At 38.3% G+C, this 17,533-nt stretch overlaps 1 protein-coding gene across 5 annotated transcripts in view; it reads right to left on the bottom strand.

The window, feature by feature from the left end:
- Positions 1–17,533, bottom strand: part of LOC114481056 (myosin-binding protein C, fast-type-like) — a 31,044-nt gene that overhangs the window by 7,423 nt on the left and 6,088 nt on the right. The window contains exons 2-20 of one of the 5 annotated variants that reach the window (XM_028475392.1): positions 14,289–14,306; positions 12,236–12,259; positions 12,089–12,109; positions 11,465–11,485; positions 6,489–6,557; positions 6,249–6,397; positions 5,065–5,182; positions 4,888–4,936; positions 4,673–4,729; positions 4,424–4,593; positions 4,060–4,192; positions 2,678–2,802; positions 2,455–2,560; positions 1,969–2,135; positions 1,452–1,617; positions 1,266–1,372; positions 1,142–1,171; positions 891–1,033; positions 69–228 (exon numbers count right to left, since the gene is read on the bottom strand). In XM_028475392.1, the coding sequence (XP_028331193.1) occupies positions 69–228; positions 891–1,033; positions 1,142–1,171; positions 1,266–1,372; positions 1,452–1,617; positions 1,969–2,135; positions 2,455–2,560; positions 2,678–2,802; positions 4,060–4,192; positions 4,424–4,593; positions 4,673–4,729; positions 4,888–4,936; positions 5,065–5,182; positions 6,249–6,397; positions 6,489–6,557; positions 11,465–11,485; positions 12,089–12,109; positions 12,236–12,259; positions 14,289–14,306 (1,833 nt within the window). The remainder of the gene's footprint in view (positions 1–68; positions 229–890; positions 1,034–1,141; positions 1,172–1,265; positions 1,373–1,451; positions 1,618–1,968; positions 2,136–2,454; positions 2,561–2,677; positions 2,803–4,059; positions 4,193–4,423; positions 4,594–4,672; positions 4,730–4,887; positions 4,937–5,064; positions 5,183–6,248; positions 6,398–6,488; positions 6,558–11,464; positions 11,486–12,088; positions 12,110–12,235; positions 12,260–14,288; positions 14,307–17,533) is intronic. The other 4 variants (XM_028475394.1, XM_028475393.1, XM_028475395.1 and 1 more) reach the window with 4 other exon arrangements.

Here is a 17,533-nt window from a genome sequence, read left to right on the forward strand (position 1 = left end):
GATTTTAAACACATTAGTTAGAAGTATCAGAGGACGCACAGGTTTTCTGCTTCATCATCTTCACTTACCTACGATCTTAACAAACAGCACGGCCTTGTCCTCCCCGGAGGGGTTGGTTACAACGATAGTGTAGTTGCCCTCATCCTCCCTTTCTGCCCCCTCAATGACAAAGCTGCTGAGGTCCTTCCTGGACTCCACCCTGACACGCCCCTCTGAGTCTGCGATTGGCTAACATACAAAACAATATGGGGGCTTAGCATCCCAAATTCATTAGGGTGTATTTTGAACGTAATGGCCTGTTTATGATTAAAGTTCTTCCTTTTTTATAATGTGAAAATCTGTTTTAATTTGGGTTTCATGACGAGTTCCTCTCTTGAGAATTGTTAGATATGTGACATGTTGGACCTAGTTCTTTGTTGTCCTTCCAAGACTCCACCCTCACATGCCCCTCTGAGTCTGTGATTGGCTAACATACAAGACAATGTGGGGGCTTAGCATCACAAACTGATTAAGGTGTGCCAATTTAGTTTAAGAGTCTCAGCATAAAAATGACTAACACGTGAAAAGGAAATTTTGATGCTAGAGATGATTCAGGACAAGAAAGTTAATCTTTTATACTTAATGGCCTGTTTATGATTAAAGTTCTTACTTTTTATAATGTGCCATTTCGTTTCAAGTTTGTTTTAATGATGAGTTCCTTTCTTGAGGATTGACATATTGACCTGGTTTTTGTTGGCCTTCCTAGACTCCACCCTTACATGCCCCTTTTTTTATAATGTGCATATTTGCTTTGATTTGGTTTTCATGATGAGTTTTTCTCTCGAGGATTGTTAGATATCTGACATGTTGGACCTGTTTTTTTGTTGTTGTTGTATAACATAGATATTTACTTGATCTCCCTTTGACCAGACAACGGTGGGCGCTGGTTCTCCTGTAATCTCCACATCCAGGCGAAGCTTGTTGCCAGCCACCAAAATGATAGTGTTTTGAGAGACCATGCTTCCGGTGGTATCCAAGTGGATCTTTGGGGGTTCTAGGTGATGAAAGCCACACAATTATAGATAAGCATACTTCCCATGCTACATTTATTTTCTAAGAATAGTTGTGATCTGAGGCGTAAAAAGAAAGTTTGCCTGCCTACCTTGTCGAGGAACATAATCAATCTTGATTTCTGCGTTGAAAGAGAAGACAGAAAGAGTTGACGGCACTATTTACGGTTGAGACGTCCACAAAAGTCTTTTTTGTAAGCACTAGTTCTTTCTCACCCAAGAAGTTCAGTTTGGCAGAAAGTGACAAAGCATATCCATCGGGAACAAATGTGTAGTCTCCGGCGTCCTCTGGCTTCACATCATCAATAACCAGTCGGTGAAACCTTAAGCATAAATATGATATCACGTCCTAGTATCTATTTTTATTGCCAACACAAAAAGTCATTTGTCTTTTCCATCTACCTTCCAATATGGCTCATTTTGATCCGATCACTGGGTAAGACTTCCTTTCCGTCTTTGAACCATTTTCCCGTGACCTTGTCATCAGACACTTCACATTTAAACACTGCCTGGTCCGTCGCCTTGACTGTAAGATCAGCGATATCTTGCAAAACTTCCAGCTCCTTTTCTGAATGAGAAATGTGAATCCGGCAAAGAAAAGATTATGATGGGAACATTTCTAAAAAGAGGGCAAAGAGGTTCATAATGGATGACATTTCAATGCACAGAGAAGGAGTTTTGCCCCGAAGCCAACACTTAAAGTCAGTACCACAACATATGGTACATCAAAATTAAATAAATCTTGAAGTGATGTGTATAAGATATGAATGTAATATGCATTGTTGCGCTGTGGTGCAATAAAACAGTAAAGGTTGTTGAGAGAAGTTGTCTAAAATCTTTTTATGGAATTTGAGAAAGTGTGTGAAATCGATCCTAAAACCATTGCTTTGTTAGAAATGGTATACTTCAGAAGTTATACCTTCTACTTCCAGCTCTCCCTTTGTGTGACCCCCATTTGTCCAGGCATGGTACATTCCAATGTCATCGAGTGTTGCTTCCTGGATGATAAGTGTATGTTTTTTCCCATCCTTCTTGAAGCGAAACTTTGAGTCTTTGTCTTTGTGAAGCTCCACATCCTCAAAGAACCTTAAAAAAGTTTTTAAAAAGTATATATTAATACATACAATCATGGGCGTTGGACTACAATACTAGTATAGTTTCCGGGAAAAACAAAAAGTGTACATAACTTACAGTAGGGGCCCAACAAAATGGTTTACACCCAGGGCCCAAAATGTGGTGCTACGCCCCTGCATACGATTTACACTCATCAGCCTATCCTTCTGTCCATTTGTTTATTTAAGGACCTAGAAACTTGCCTTTTGGCAGCCTTTTACGAGCTTTGCTAAATTGAAATATGTGTAATGTTGCATTTTGATGCAATTCAAATGAAATAATATCTACTAACCACATGACATGAGCACCTTCCTCTGACACCTCAACTTCAAACTCCACTCTTTCTCCCACAACCACATGGTAGTCGTCCATCAGCTTGGTGATGGTAATAGGAGGCTCTGAGGAGAAGCAGTAAAGAGACGTCATACTTCATAAACTCAGCAGTTTTGCGCCGCGAGGTTTACACAGTATGTAATTTTTACTGCTGACGTGGTGTGAAAGGCGAGATCATTCACCTTTGACAAACACCTCGGTGAAACTCTTGTCCTCGCCAACCACGCACTCATATGCAGCATCATCAGCCAGGGTCGTCCTATTGATGGTGAGTGTTCTTTTATTCCCGTTGGCTTCCATAATGTATCTAGAAAAGGTGATGGCAAATCAGATACACGGAACAAATACAACAACACTAACAACAAAAACAAACAATTGTTATCATTGTTATTTATGTTATCATCATTTGCAAATTCATTTTACAATTGATAAATTTTTTCCTGTCATTGATTAATGCACTGAATTTAATCCCTGTTTAATTAACAGTCTTATTTAAATAATTATGAATGTGTACATTTCTTTCTTTCTTTCTATGTTTTAGTGTTTGTTCTTTCCATTTAATATTTCTAGAGCATCTGTAAAAAAAAAAAGAAAAAAAAAGCAATTTCCCCCTGGGATAAATAAAGTATATCTGATTCTGATTCTGAATGTATAGTTAAGATATGAGGAAACTTGCCTGCTCGGACGATGAGTAAATCAATCAGACTCACTTGCTGATTTGACAGCAAAATACATCATTAGAGATGCTTCACGCCAGCTTTCCTATAAGCTTCGGCCAGATTCTCACTTTGTGAAGTATTTGTCAGGTTTCCTACCTTTTCAGCACTTTTAATTAAACTCTATTTTACAGGCAAAAAAATAAGGCAAAGAAAGAAAATTATCATTACAGCATCTGTCTTTTCCAATATCAAATGTATGCAGTAAAACAGAGCCCTAATTGCTTTTTTATTTGGTTTTCATTGGAACCTTATGAAGTCGATCTGTTTTATTGGAAACATTTAACCGTTTTCTTTCCTTTCTGCAACTGGCACTCGAGCATACATTCTCGAGATTCCACATATCCTTCCAGTCCAGCTTAATTTTGGATTGAATGCATTTGACAACTTTAAAGGAATATTCCGAACAGATGGAGCTCATGTATTATTTAGCTCTGAAGGCATGAGACTCATTCATAATAAGATGATTAATATAAGCTAAGTTGGGAGTTTTTATCCTGAAGCGAGAACTGTACGATTTTAGCAGAGGAATAAGAAGTCTTCAGAGTGAGACTCGCCAAACCCACTGGAGGGCTCCTTATGACCGTCTAAAAATAAAACATGTTGATGGCAGCATCGTTACCAAGTGTGGAGCAGATAATTTTAGCAGGATACTTTTAAAGCTCTCCCAATCAAGTCTACCTCAGCCTGATTATTTTAAAGACGCAGCCCCATGCCAATGGCTACGGCCAATTAGGTGGCATCTCACATGGAAGGTGACACCATGTGGAGGAGATCCATTTAAAAACAACCTGTGTGGTGTAAGAGAATTTGTCAGTGGGTGTGTGTTGATGCTGTTATTTGTGTACTTGGCAGAGGGTTTGATCTCCTGGCCATTTTTCAACCATTTTACTGGAATATTGGGATCGACCACCTCACACGTCAAGACGATTTTCTTGCCCTTGTCCACTGAGTAGCATGAGTCGAGCTTCTTGAGGAAAGCTGCAACAACAAATGAAACAAAACAAAACAGAAACATAATGATCTCCCATTTTTCTTTAGGTTTTTTTTTTATCAGTCTAAAGCAGTTTTTGCCTCCTTTTTTTATCCCTGTACCTGAGTCTCAACCCCTCAAGATGAAATCTTAATAAGCAATTGATTTTGTTCTGACTTTAAATCCTGATTCAATGCCCATGACCCATCCCCCACCCCCCCATGGCAGACTCAACGTACCCTCGCTATACTTAGGCTCGGGAGCTGTCATCTTTTTCAGACGTTTCAGCATGCCCCTCAGGTCGGTGATGCCATACTTAAAGGCAATTTTCTCATACTCGCTAGGATGGGCACTTTTAAGCAATTCCCACACGTCTATTTCAGGCTCTTCTTTCTCAGGTCTCTTTTTCCTATGAATTACAGGAAAGAACAGTAACAATCAGGGAAAATTCTTTACCAGCGATATGTTACACACATTTACTTCCTTACTTTGCAGCTTTCAACAATGCGCTGAAATCAAGGCTACCTTCATCTTCTCCGGCATCCCTGTGTGAATTAAAACACACAGTGGGATCACTATCACGCTTGCTTTCTGACACAGCACGGCATAATGTAACTTATAGTTGACAGAGAGAGCAGAAAACATCAGAGGAGGCCTATGCGCGTTGGCATTCTCTCACAGAGACACCACAGAGATTACTAACGCTCTTTTGAAGGCTGCCAAATCATCTCCCAGCGTCTCCTGTTGTACAGCTGTAACACAAGAAGTTGCACGGATTGCACTTTAGTCCAGGCTCAGATCAAAACATTAGCATGAGAAGCATGCGAGGAATCTCCACCAGAGGGGAGCTTGCTTTTTTTCTTCTTCTTTTTTTACTCACCCTCGACTGAGATCTCAAAAGTGGAGCTGTCACACTTGTCTTTAGCTGTCACTTCACACCTGTAGCCGCCAGCATCGCCAGGGACGACTTTGTTGATCTTCATTTCATAAGTGTAAATCTTATGGTGGAAAAAAATATATACATTTTTTTTTTATTGGATGAACTTAGAGTTGAAATCCATGTACCATTCATTCTTTGGTTATTCCAAAACCAAATCAAAATAACAAATAAACTGTGTGGTTATTTTGTTTTACTGGACTTAAAACCAAAAAAGAAATACAAAAAAATGAAAAACCAGATGAGCAGTGTTTTTCTGTTTTAAAATTGAATATTCAGTTTGTGTGATATTTGGATATTTTTGGTAAAACTCTTGACGAAAGCTTCATGTTTTAAGCTCACCACACAGAGGGGACCCACAGATGGGTGCAAACTTTTACTCTGCTGTGTTTGATAAAAATATAGTTTTAGCATGTTGTCCATCTCACATTGATGGCAAAGAGGCGTAATTAGTGTGTCAAGAGTTATTGATGCTGGAAGTCTGAATCTGTGAATATCTGCCAACTACCAAACAGTGTTATGGTCCAAATAGTATCCAGATTAACTGGTGACTATCGACTGTGAGGCTGGTGTGAGGAACAATAGATGTAACTTCTACCGTTTTTGCAAAAACAATTACAGCTTAATTGAGGGGAGTAAAACATATTTTTTTTGCGCGTTATAATACCACTAACGGCAGCTGTAAAAAAAACATGGAAGTTGATCACAAGAAACGAGGAGCACCAGTAGAATCATTACACCACCTCTGGTTCCTTTAATCACAAATCATGTGCATGTTTTACGTGACATCCATTTTTTTTTTTTTTTTTAAATAACGTTTCAATTAATAATGTGACTTATGTGTTGCTCCTTTTTTGTCCAGGAGTAAAAGTCTGTGTGGTGAGCTTAAAACATAAAGCTTTTGTCCATAGTTTCCCTGTAAATATCCAAATATCACACAAAAGAAGATTTCATTTTAAAACAGAAAAACGCTTCTTGTCTGTTTTTTTTGTTTTTTCTGTATTTCTGCTTTGGTTTTAAGTCAGTAAAACAAAATAACCACACTGTTAATGTATTATTTTGATTTGGTTTAAACACGGAATACCCAATAAATGAAGGGTACACATGAATATTTATCGTACACACACCTTAGTATTTCTGTCATACGTCTCTTTGAACTGCATGTGTTTTCCAGCTTTGCTGCCGAGGTCCAGCCACTTGCCCTTCAGCCATTTCATGGTGGGTTTTCTGGCCAGGGTAGTGGAGTCAACCCTGGCTATGAAAATGGCATCCGATCCTGCCATCCCAAAAAAATATTCATTCTTGGTGACACATTCTGGATTCTTGGGACTTTTGTTTTTAATACTCAGTCCATTTATGTGCCTGACCTGTAATAACAACTACATTGTCCGGTGGCTTCTCCACAAAGAGCCCAGTGAGCTCGGTTGTCTCAGACTCTATAAAATGTACAGAAAGATTTAATTAGTGTTCAGATTTTTAACTGGGAGTCTTTACTGGGGGAGCAGGTCCAATACATGTGCTGAAAACAAACTGAAACACACTAAAGACCGTACATGACAATTGTTCACGCTGAGCAGACCTGTTTTTACACACAAACATACCATTAAGATAAAGATGATTAAACAAACTCAAAACAAAAAATTCACCAAACTTTTTACAACTGAAATATGGAATTAGGAGACATGATCCACGTACAAGATGCTAACATAGTACACCCTTTTAGATTTACTTTCTGTGGCCAAATCCCATTCAAAATGCTAATTCCAACAATACATTTAATCATATCCATTCTACATGCTGTGCAAAAAGTGAAATGTTGAGCATTTTTTTCAACCAATATACTGTAGATACAAGGAAATATTAAAGAATATTATAGGTAGAAGTCTGGTAAGTATTTAACATATTTTCTCTAGCTATTGTTGCGCAATAAAAAAATGTTACATTGTTTCTAACGAGAATGATTATTAAAAAAGAAAAAATATTTAAATCAAACATCCTCCAAACAAGAATATTAGGATAAATATCTTATATTGCAAAATAATAAAAGGGTAAAAATACGCACTTTTTACTGAATCCGAATCTGTGCTTTGTTTTCTTTTAAATAATATTAATAAGATTGATTTACCCATTCCATGCTTTAAATTTAGCCATTAAGTAATTCATTTGCTATTCATTTTTTGTTTGGTGAAATATCTCCAGCGTGTGACCTTTCTATGCATAATTATGACTTTCTCGAAGCATATGAAATCTGCAGTCCCAAAGAGGTGCGTGTTTTAGAGGCCCGATTGTTTTTACAGCTCATCTGATGTTGTTGTAATGTGAATTTTAAACACAGTATCATTAAAAAAAGATTCAAGTTTATTGTGATGCATATTTTCCATGTAACATAACCACAAAGGATTTTTTTACCAACGAGGAGTCATGAATGTTTTAATGATATCAACAGAGTCAAAAACTGGCAGCACCTGTTGGCTTCCGTGCATTAGCACCTTTTAGTCTTTCCTAAAACGTATCGCACCAACGAGACCCTCCTGGGATTGGAGCTGACAGCTTATTCTAAATGTGACGCTCGCTGAGGATATCAAGTTCCTCTAACTTATCAACAAAAGTTGAATGTCTACAATCCTCATTCTGTGCAGACTCAACAACGTATACAGACATTCATTTCGAAATAAATATTGAACATGCATTCTTGATGGCGGCATGATGCATTCAAGGGCGTTTTGATTTATTTGCATGCAGTCGTAGGTCGTCACAGTCCTGCACTGTGTTTCTTCAGTGTGCCCTTACCCACCCCAGAAGCCGTTTCCTCAGCTAGAAGAAACAAATACCACTTAAGTCACACCGCATCATTAGAAAGTGTTAAACAAAGCAAAGGAGGGAACAATTAGAGTGTCGTTACTCTGGTCATTTATCACATCAGCACACTGCATACTACAGAATTACCACCATTTTTAGTCATGACAGAACAATCATGACTATTATAGATAAAAACACAACACAGTGCATTGATTATTGGGTATATTTTGTAGTTATTCTTTAGTTTAGAAAGTTGAAATGACAACTGAGTACTTTAGTTGAACTGATGTCACAGTAAAGGTGACGTCCCTTCTTTGGAGTTTTTTAGGAATGTATTAAAAAAAGTGTTGCACTTCTTTTCAAGATAAACCGAAATGATTCCAACCAAAAGTAAGAGGGCTTCCACATTGGGAATTCTCTTTCTCTCTAAAACTCAACAACTACCTGCCTGTACTCATTATGAAACCTGGTATGAGTGCTCTCAGCAGTTGGCCAGGTGATGAAAATGCATTCACACACTGTACGCCAGTGGACTTTACTTTAACAAAGCTTGGTACGATAAGCACTTCCTGAAATCCCCCCTTAATTGACACACTCAGGGGGAACTCAGTAGGGTGTCGGTGCTCACTGTGAAGTTAGGACAGGGGGATCAAATAATTGGTGGACGTGTTTAAAATTAAATCCTTTGGCTACAACGCAGAAAGGAACATGCTGGAGGCTACTACCTAAAATAACTCTTCCAGCAACTAGTATTCAAGGATTTGATCTTGGTAAATTACCAGTACCTGCCAGGTCTTATTTGGAAATGTGATGAGGAAGACTTTGCATATGGCTTTTCATTTTCAGAGAACAGAAATGGAGCTAATTATGTCACTTACGTCACATCAGAGTCGACAGGAATTTGTAGGAGTGAGATAAGTTATCAACTTTAACCAGCCTGATTCCTTTTGTAACCCACTCGTCAATTCCCATCCATCATTTCAAACTGGAGTAGGCTAACTGTTGCACTGTAACATAATGGACCCTGATAGGAAATGCTGCTCCTGGATTTGAGGATAAATTGTGCTGCCAGTGACAGCCCCAGAGTGCTCTACTTTCACTTGGAAAATGCAGAGCTCGTGCTCAGCCTTTCTTCCGCCTTTGTTCCATGCTCCACTTTTCCTGTGGTCATGCTCCGCCGCTAAGCTTATCTCTTCTTCTATTAAATATGTCACAGCTTGTCCCGAGCGCTGTCTGGAGCGTATGCAGCGCTGTCTACCCCACGGGGAAATGTTGCCACAGTGAGAGGATTTTTGCACAGGCCCTCATTTAGTGACGGCCATTAATGGCAGGGAAAAGAAGGAATGATGAGATAGGCACTTACGCTACAGAGAATAAAACATTTGAAATGTACAAATGTTGAATCCACTTAAGTGGGATAATTTAACCTTTTTCACCTCACTTTCGGTAACTAGATCCTTTAATTTTTGCACAAGTATGTGCTTGAGTGAAGTTTTTAGCTTTGCCACCTGTCATACATAAATCAATGCCTTGCTGCAAGGACCTAAAAAGACCTGCAGAGGAGTTTGAAATGTGTCACTTTTTCTCCACCCAGATGATGAGGGGCAACAAGGTGAGAAATTTAGGATCATGGCTCAGGTCGGGTCCTGGTGTCACTGTACACTACGCAAAAAGATGGAGGCCTGTGATTAGCAACATATGACACTCAGGCATAACTATTTACTACTGGAGCAGTGCACCGGGGCTCAGATACCGTAAGGGACCCATGAAGGACGGGAAAAAATCAATAAAAAGTAGCACTATTCAGAAGCGTCAGATACGGCCCTTTTTTGTGTGAATGGAATAGATCGAGGCAGGTCGGATAGGTAAGAAGTGGCTGGTACAGGAGGGGGAGGGGGAAAATTATAATGTGTCCAATCACTTTGACCTTGATAGCTGTCAGTCATGATGAGTCACAATGACTCATTCAGCAAGAAAAAAAACCCCAAAGTGGATGAAAGTTAACGAAAGACGTCATAACATTGTCATGTTTACCAAGTCCAAACGAAAAAAACGCGCAAAAGAAAAAGGAAAGAAAGGAGCAGGATGAGAGTACAGTGAAGCTAAAATGACCAAGTTAGATAAGTTCTTTACTCAAACCCAGGCAACATCTAGAGACTAGAGGTAGCTTTCCAGTTAGCCTCACTAAAATGCCGGTGGCATCATCACCCGCAACTATAACGCAGAGGTCGAAGTCGACAGACCCGGCTGTGGCCGGCACTAATCGACCTGTTGCAGGGACTATTCAGCCAGGCTCAACAGATCAAGGACTCTAAGACAAAAACTGTAATATCCATAGGATGAGCATCTAATGAGTGAATCCAGCTTCTCTTTGTTTTGAAGTGGGATTTAAATCTATAGCAATATATCTATTGTCTGTAATCCTTCTGGGTTGATTCCTAGTTTTCACGACCCTGAAAATAAATGTTCTCTTCAGAAAATGTGCATGTGTGTCCAAGCATGTGCACTTACGTTTAGGGTGGGGCCCACAAAAAAAAGAAAAAATTGCACCGGTGCCTATTACCATGATGTGGCACCACTGATGTGACACAAATCTGAAGAGCATTATAAAGTATTGGCTTAATTTCCTCTCGATTCTCTTCCTGTTGGCCAAACAGATGCTACGATAATCAAGGTTAACTGTTGCCCTGAAAGACTGATTTATTCTAGAACAACACATCTTGAGTGTCACGTATAAAACATGCACTGCAGAGAATGCAAGACATTTCCCTAACACCACTTCCCTGTGAAACTCAATAACGCAGCTTAATGGTGGAGCTCTTCTTGGGGCCAATGAGACGTTGTGAACACAACTCACTGTTTTGACACTTTCTTGAATGACTTCCCCGTCCGACCTCTCTTTGTACAAGGTAATGCACGGTTGAAAGGAAACCATAAAAAGTGTTGTCACATAAGCTGACACGCTCAGTATGTTAACAGCTGCCATTGCTGCCCTGTGAGTGTTTCACATACAAAGCTGTCTTTCCACTGTCATAGTTTAAATCGCCAGAGGGACAGGGGCGACAAAGAGTTGGCATCATTGGTCACGAGGAGCACAAACGGCTTAATTTGTCAGTCAGGTGTCTGGCGTTGTTGCAGGAAACTTGCGCAAAGGGCCATTGGTGAAATAAGAGATTTATTTATCTTTATATCTGGGGATCTTCTGAGCTGAGACATGTCATCCTTTATTAAAACTCTAAGAAACCTAAGAAATGAGCTCCAACCACAGGAGAACTACCTGAAATACCCTTTTCCCCCAGAAGCTGTAAGGCTACTTCAAACTTCACTCACAACTGCTGCTGCCTTTTAATCAGTTCAAACTAAAATACCCAAAGTAATTTCCAAAAGACGAAGTAAAAGAGTCACTTAACACTTTAATGATTATGTGACATCTCGGCTAGCACATAATGCTGAAATTATAATTTAGACGGTGTTATCAGCACTCAGTGTGAACTTTTGGAAGGGGCAAAAGTACACGTCTAGGTAAACGTTGCTTATTTCTTACCATCCCAATCAACGTCTGAATCTGCTGACAAGAAAGCAAACAAAACTGAAAAAGTAGCCACTGTAGCCACTGTCCCCCAAACAAAACAAAACAAAAAAACCCATCAAGCTGCCACAGAAACCACCAAACAACTAAAGGAACATGCATGGCTGTTTCATCATCAAATTCACATACATTAGTGGCATTACCACAGTCACACATGCATAACTAATGTGACATAACATGACATAAAATGATGATTTATTGTAATATATTGTTATTATTTTGATAACACAAATATAAACTGGGAAACTATTCAAGGCAAACAGGATGCTGCAAAACAAATTCTCATGTAGTAGCATATGAGTGTATAAGTTCAGTCGAACCTACAGTATTTAAAACATAATTCATAAAACATGATCATTTTAATAATATAAAAGACATCTGGGACCATTTTGACAAACTTTTAATCATAGCATGTTAAAAAAAAAAAAAGGGGGAAAAATGTCATGCTGGAATTATTTTCCACACCAGAAGGTTTCATGTATGCACGCGTCCGTGAATACATTTGAAGGATTACATGTGGACGTATTAAACCAGAACATTCAATGTCACTACTGACTTCACATCAAGATTTCGCCTTACCTCCATCTGCAGGGGGGGCATCTAAGGAAAATCAGTAGAAACTCGCTTAGCATGTAGCTTAACATCTCTGATATTTCATTATATATCTGATAAAGCTGTTAGAAAACTCTGATTTTTTTTTTTTTTTTTACTGAAAGAGGTGCCTACCATCATTAGTGGGCTCTGACACATCTGGATGAATACAAATCAGACTTAAATTAACAATAATTATTTTAATGAAAAAATATTAAGTTAATTTGGATGAATTTAAGGTGTTGCCACATCGAATGTTCCCCTTGTTGCACAACCTGATGTATAATTAAATACAACATATGTAATAAACTATATTTGATGATTTGATGACACTTTCAAAGCAGAGTAATATTCCATTATGTTATAAGTAGTAGCTAAATCATCACCAAACACTAGCGTTTATAATAGAAAAGCAATTGTCCTGTGTGCTACACTGGACGCTCCAATGGGAAGAAGTTGGGCCTTAAAGCTGCTTAACCACATAAATTATATTATTCATAACTGTACCTGAAGCAAATCACTGTCCACTTTGTCTGATAAAAAAACACAAGAAATCCCAGTAAGAATGAAGTAAAAATATGTCTTTGGTGGAGGCATTTTTTTCTAAATGTGCGTTATGTGGTTAAGCAGCTATTCCTGCCCGTATGCATTGGTTATACCACATTTTGTTAATAAGACAATGTAATTTACAGTTGTGATTGATTGTTGTGTTAACCTGGCTTGCAACCGGACACAAATTTTTCCCTCATGATAGTTTTTTATCTTAATTTTCATCTTAAACTTTGCCTTAAATAGTTTAAATAGTTTTTTAAATACCATTTTTACTGGACCACAATTATATAATACAAAATGACATCTGTGTTTTGCTCACGTCTTGCTCTGACGTGTTATGTGCTGTCAAAATGAGGCTATTAATAATATCGACACATTTTATTTGGCATCTCCTTTAAATCATCCCACTCAAGGACACTGTACATACAGTAAGTGCATAAAACAACAACAACAAAGGTAAAAATGGCAAGCTACGTCTGGAAATACTCCAACCAAAACACAAACTGCATACATCAGTAGTTCGCTGACAAAAACACATCTATGTAGAGTCAATGTTTGTAAAATGAAATCCCACTCAGAAAACGACAAGTGCCTCCTTCACACAAACACCACGAAAACAAGACTACCGACTCCGTTTAAACTCAACATTAATGCACAAAACACAACAGGAAGGAAAAACCAGATTCACACAATGTTGTACACACGTCAAGTCTCACTATTGATTTATGCTAAAGAAAAACGCTAAAACAACTGATTCATGCTGCAAGCTGTGGCAATATGACATGCAAACCCATTAAATAGGAGTGGCATTTATTGGAATAAAACCATTAGCATGTTAGTATGTTGCCTAGAGATGTGTTTGACTTACAGCCCTATCTTCTTGACTTGGTAATTGCTCAAATAATTATCTGTTGCAAAACCTCTTGTTTGGTGTTATCAAAGCAATAACCCGGAATGATGAGTTGAAATGCATTTTATTCACAATTTTTTTTATTTTTTTTCAAATCAAACCCACTCCATGTCATCACATAATGACAATTGTAAATAAATACACTGAATCATTATACTCTGGAGTCCCTCACCCGTTGCAGCCGACTCCTCTGGGGCTAAAGCTGGTGGATCTTTGTTAGACACAGCAGATGAAAAGCAATGAAATAGAAGCCCCGATGGGAAGCAAATATTAGCAACAGCCAACAGCTGAGAAAAGAGATTTTAAAGCCCAACACGTTACATCAAAGCTATGAACGCACTCCTAAAATGTAAATATAGCCTGTGCATGGACACCTTTTCATACCCTCCATAAGACAGTTGATTAAATACATTGAAGGATCTCATAATCGACTGCGTAATACACTCAGAGCCTAAAGGTAAGGATATGCATATAACTAGTGGAGTAACATGTTGGCCTACGTGAATAAAATAAAGATGTTCTCATGAGAAGAAGTAGATGAATAAGTAATTGGATGCATGCCGATTACACACCATTAGGGGATGAAGCCTGAGTTGACTTGAAAAAGGCATTTGACATGATATGAGCGTTAAAAGTGAAAATGTGCGAGCCATAATCACGTCCCTGAGTGATAATCTAAGGCGCTCAAAAGGTCAGTAGGCAAACAACGCTGAGCGGCGGACTTACCCTCCCCCGCTGGTTTCTCTGCGGAAACAGACAGAACATGGAAATGATTAAAAACGTGCTCACGCATCTTCTGTTAGACTCACTCGGTTAGACACATTAGACACATACATGTCGGCATGGATTAGTTTTAATGATTTCTATGGAATTAGTTGATGTTGTTTGGGTTATTAGTTTAAGACAACCTTTTTTAGATCTGCTATTTTTGATGTAGTCATAGTGTCAATAATTTGTTAAGTAGCCGGACACATCTCACAAATCTAAACAGTTTCATTTCTTAAATCAGATGATTTGATTTCCCGTGTAAGCGAGGGCCGTGTGTGTTATCTCTGCTAAATTCGTGTTTTTTAAATGGTGGTACATGCATCTCTGTACCTTGTTGTTGTTGTTGTTTTTGTTGTTGTTGTGTGAGTTTAGGTTGTTGTTTTGTCTATTCTTGGAATCTGTTTTGTGTTTTTGTAGTTGTCGCTATGTGTATTTTTGTTGACGTTCTGTGCATTTGGGAGTTGTTTTGTGTATTATGTTTATATTACCTCCACCAGTTACCAGCCACCAATTGCCTATGTCTGCTCTAGGGGTACATGTTGGCACTACAGGGGGTACTTGAAAGAGGGCGAAAGTGGAAAATTAACAAATGAAAGCATTAAAAAAACATTGGGTTTCATAATGTTTGTTTTTTGGTAAAAATGATGATAGAAATTTTTTTCTATTAAAACATGAACTGGAAAAACAAAGTACCAGTCTTGGTTCCACATCAGGTGTCAGATGACTGGAAATGATAAAAAAAAACTACACAAATAAATGTATTCAGGAGGCACCAAATACTGTTTTATTCAACAATCTGATTTCTTTAAAATGTGTGTTATCACTCAGTCATTCCATCATTACACTCTACAGTTGTTTTTTCATAGAATTTTAAGCAAAATGTCAGACATAAGGGGGTACTTGGATTCAAAAATAAGAGAAAGGGGCTACTTGGACCAAAAAAAGTTTTACAATCTAAATGGAAATTTGCAACAGAAATAGAGACATACAAGATACCCAAGACTCCAAGTGCTACTCAGGAGGGGGGTCATCACTGCATTGGGCCTGGAAAAGGCCAGGGATGGTGTCTTGTGACCTCCCTGAAGACGTGCCATGTTCTCTTGGGCTGTCCTTGAATAGTCAAACCAACTTGACACGATGAGCGTTACTCTTCACTTAGGATTGTCATAAATTTCTGTCTAAAATGAGCGTTTCAAAAATACTTTTTTGTGGGAGGAAAAATATCATTTCAGGTCAGTCTGTGTTAATATTGACCAAAAATATAGATTCAGTTTTATTTGTAGTCTTTTGATGAGACCCCATGATCGCATGAGTTCTGATTGATTCTGTCCCATGTGACAAAATTATAGTTTCGATTTTATTAGTTGACAAAAATGTCAATTTATTTAGATATAGTTGAATTTTTTCTTTAATTGTGACCTTGAAAATTCTCACATTGTTGTTGTCACTTAAAAAAAATATAGTTGATGAAAACTATGACTATGACAATATGCAATTCAATATAAAACTTGTTTTCTATTATCTGAGAGGATTCTGAGCACAGGCAGACCCTGGCAAAAACACGCCCCACTGTGCGCCCTGCTCTCCACTCCAACACCTGCATTGAGCGTAAACTCGCACCAACATCTGCCAAGTCTTTCCTCTGGAATCGGGAATTTTGATCATTTTCAACAAGTTTGTGCTAAAGCAGTGTAATGAACATCCGAACAGCTGCTGCTCACTGTGTAAACGTTCCCACAGGAGACCATCTGTGGTTTGATATGCACAACTCTGCTCAAATTATAATTACTACTTTATTTAAACAGATGCTTTTGGGGTGCAAATGTACGAATAAAAACAAGTGATCAACCCATGTTCATCTTTGTTCCCCCAATGTTCCTCCTTGGGTTTCATAGTTCAACAGATGCATGTACTGTATGTTACTCTGTATTGTTCCCGCTCGTCATCGGCAAGTCTGCGTCAAAAAGGCAGATCAACAGTGTGATGCGTCACACTTTTCCTGTACAAAACTAGTCTTACTTGTTTTTAGGCTGGGTTACCGGACTCAACATGCCACTCACTTTCTTCTTCTTCTTCTTGTATACACTAGTTAAAATTGCTACTTACTTGTGAACGGATTGGGCTGACATTTGGTAGGTATAATCTATGGATGTGTGCGCATAGACGCTCGGAGCCAGATTTTTGATTTGGGGCCCAAATCTCATTTATTTGCGAGTCAAATATAACAACGGTTGGTGGTGCCAAATCATTGGCACATACCAATATATTAACGGGGCCCATTACCCCGTACGTGTCACGGGGGCACCAGGGGGCCCCATTTTTCAAATGACTACACCTCTGTTTGTTCACGTTAGATCGGTATGCAGTTTATGGGAACATATTTGTGTGATATATTGTTTCAAAGGTAATTCAACGTAGATTATGATTATGCCTTGTACAATACGCAATACTTCCCTTTTTTTGCCGATTTCCACTATAGTTGTTTTTTTCATTTATTTGTAAGTCAAATAATGCAACAGTTGGTGGTATTAAATCATTGACACCTACCAATGTATGATTGGGGCCCATTACTCTGTATGTGCCACGGGGGCATTAGGGGGCACCCCCGTGGCACATACCCCTCCACTTACTGAGCTGCAGTTGACGGTCTGGGAACTTTGCACTTGGCGAGCAATTTAACTTTTAGATTTAGATTTAACATTTACATTTAATATTTAGATTTAGATTTAACATTTACATTTAGATTTTTTTCCATGTTTAGACATTTTGAACAATAATATAGAAGATGCTATTTTACATGAACTGGTCTCAAATGAAAGCAAAATTAGCTAAATGTGAGAAAAGTGAGCTAAATGTCGGCTATGAAACGGTGACCGAGTTTGTACATTCGGAATTTTTCCACCTTTTATTAAATTTGCATCTATCTATTTTCGATATTCATACACAGCAAACGTCTTATAAACCTATAACTTCATATCAAATTATCTGCTTTTTAATTTTAAATTTTCTTATTTGCTACAAGGTTTTTTTGTTATACATAAAATGTACGACACTCTGAATTTTCTGTGATGATTTGCACATTTCAAGGTTAATTTTAACCTTGATGTCCTAATTCAATCATTCTGAAGAGTTTTATTACCTCGTAAATTCATGCCACGGTTTTTTTAACATGGAATGATGCTCAATGATCAGCCATAACATTT

The sequence above is a fragment of the Gouania willdenowi genome, chromosome 19 (assembly GCF_900634775.1).
Source record: "Gouania willdenowi chromosome 19, fGouWil2.1, whole genome shotgun sequence".
Classification (NCBI taxonomy): Eukaryota; Metazoa; Chordata; class Actinopteri; order Blenniiformes; family Gobiesocidae; genus Gouania; species Gouania willdenowi.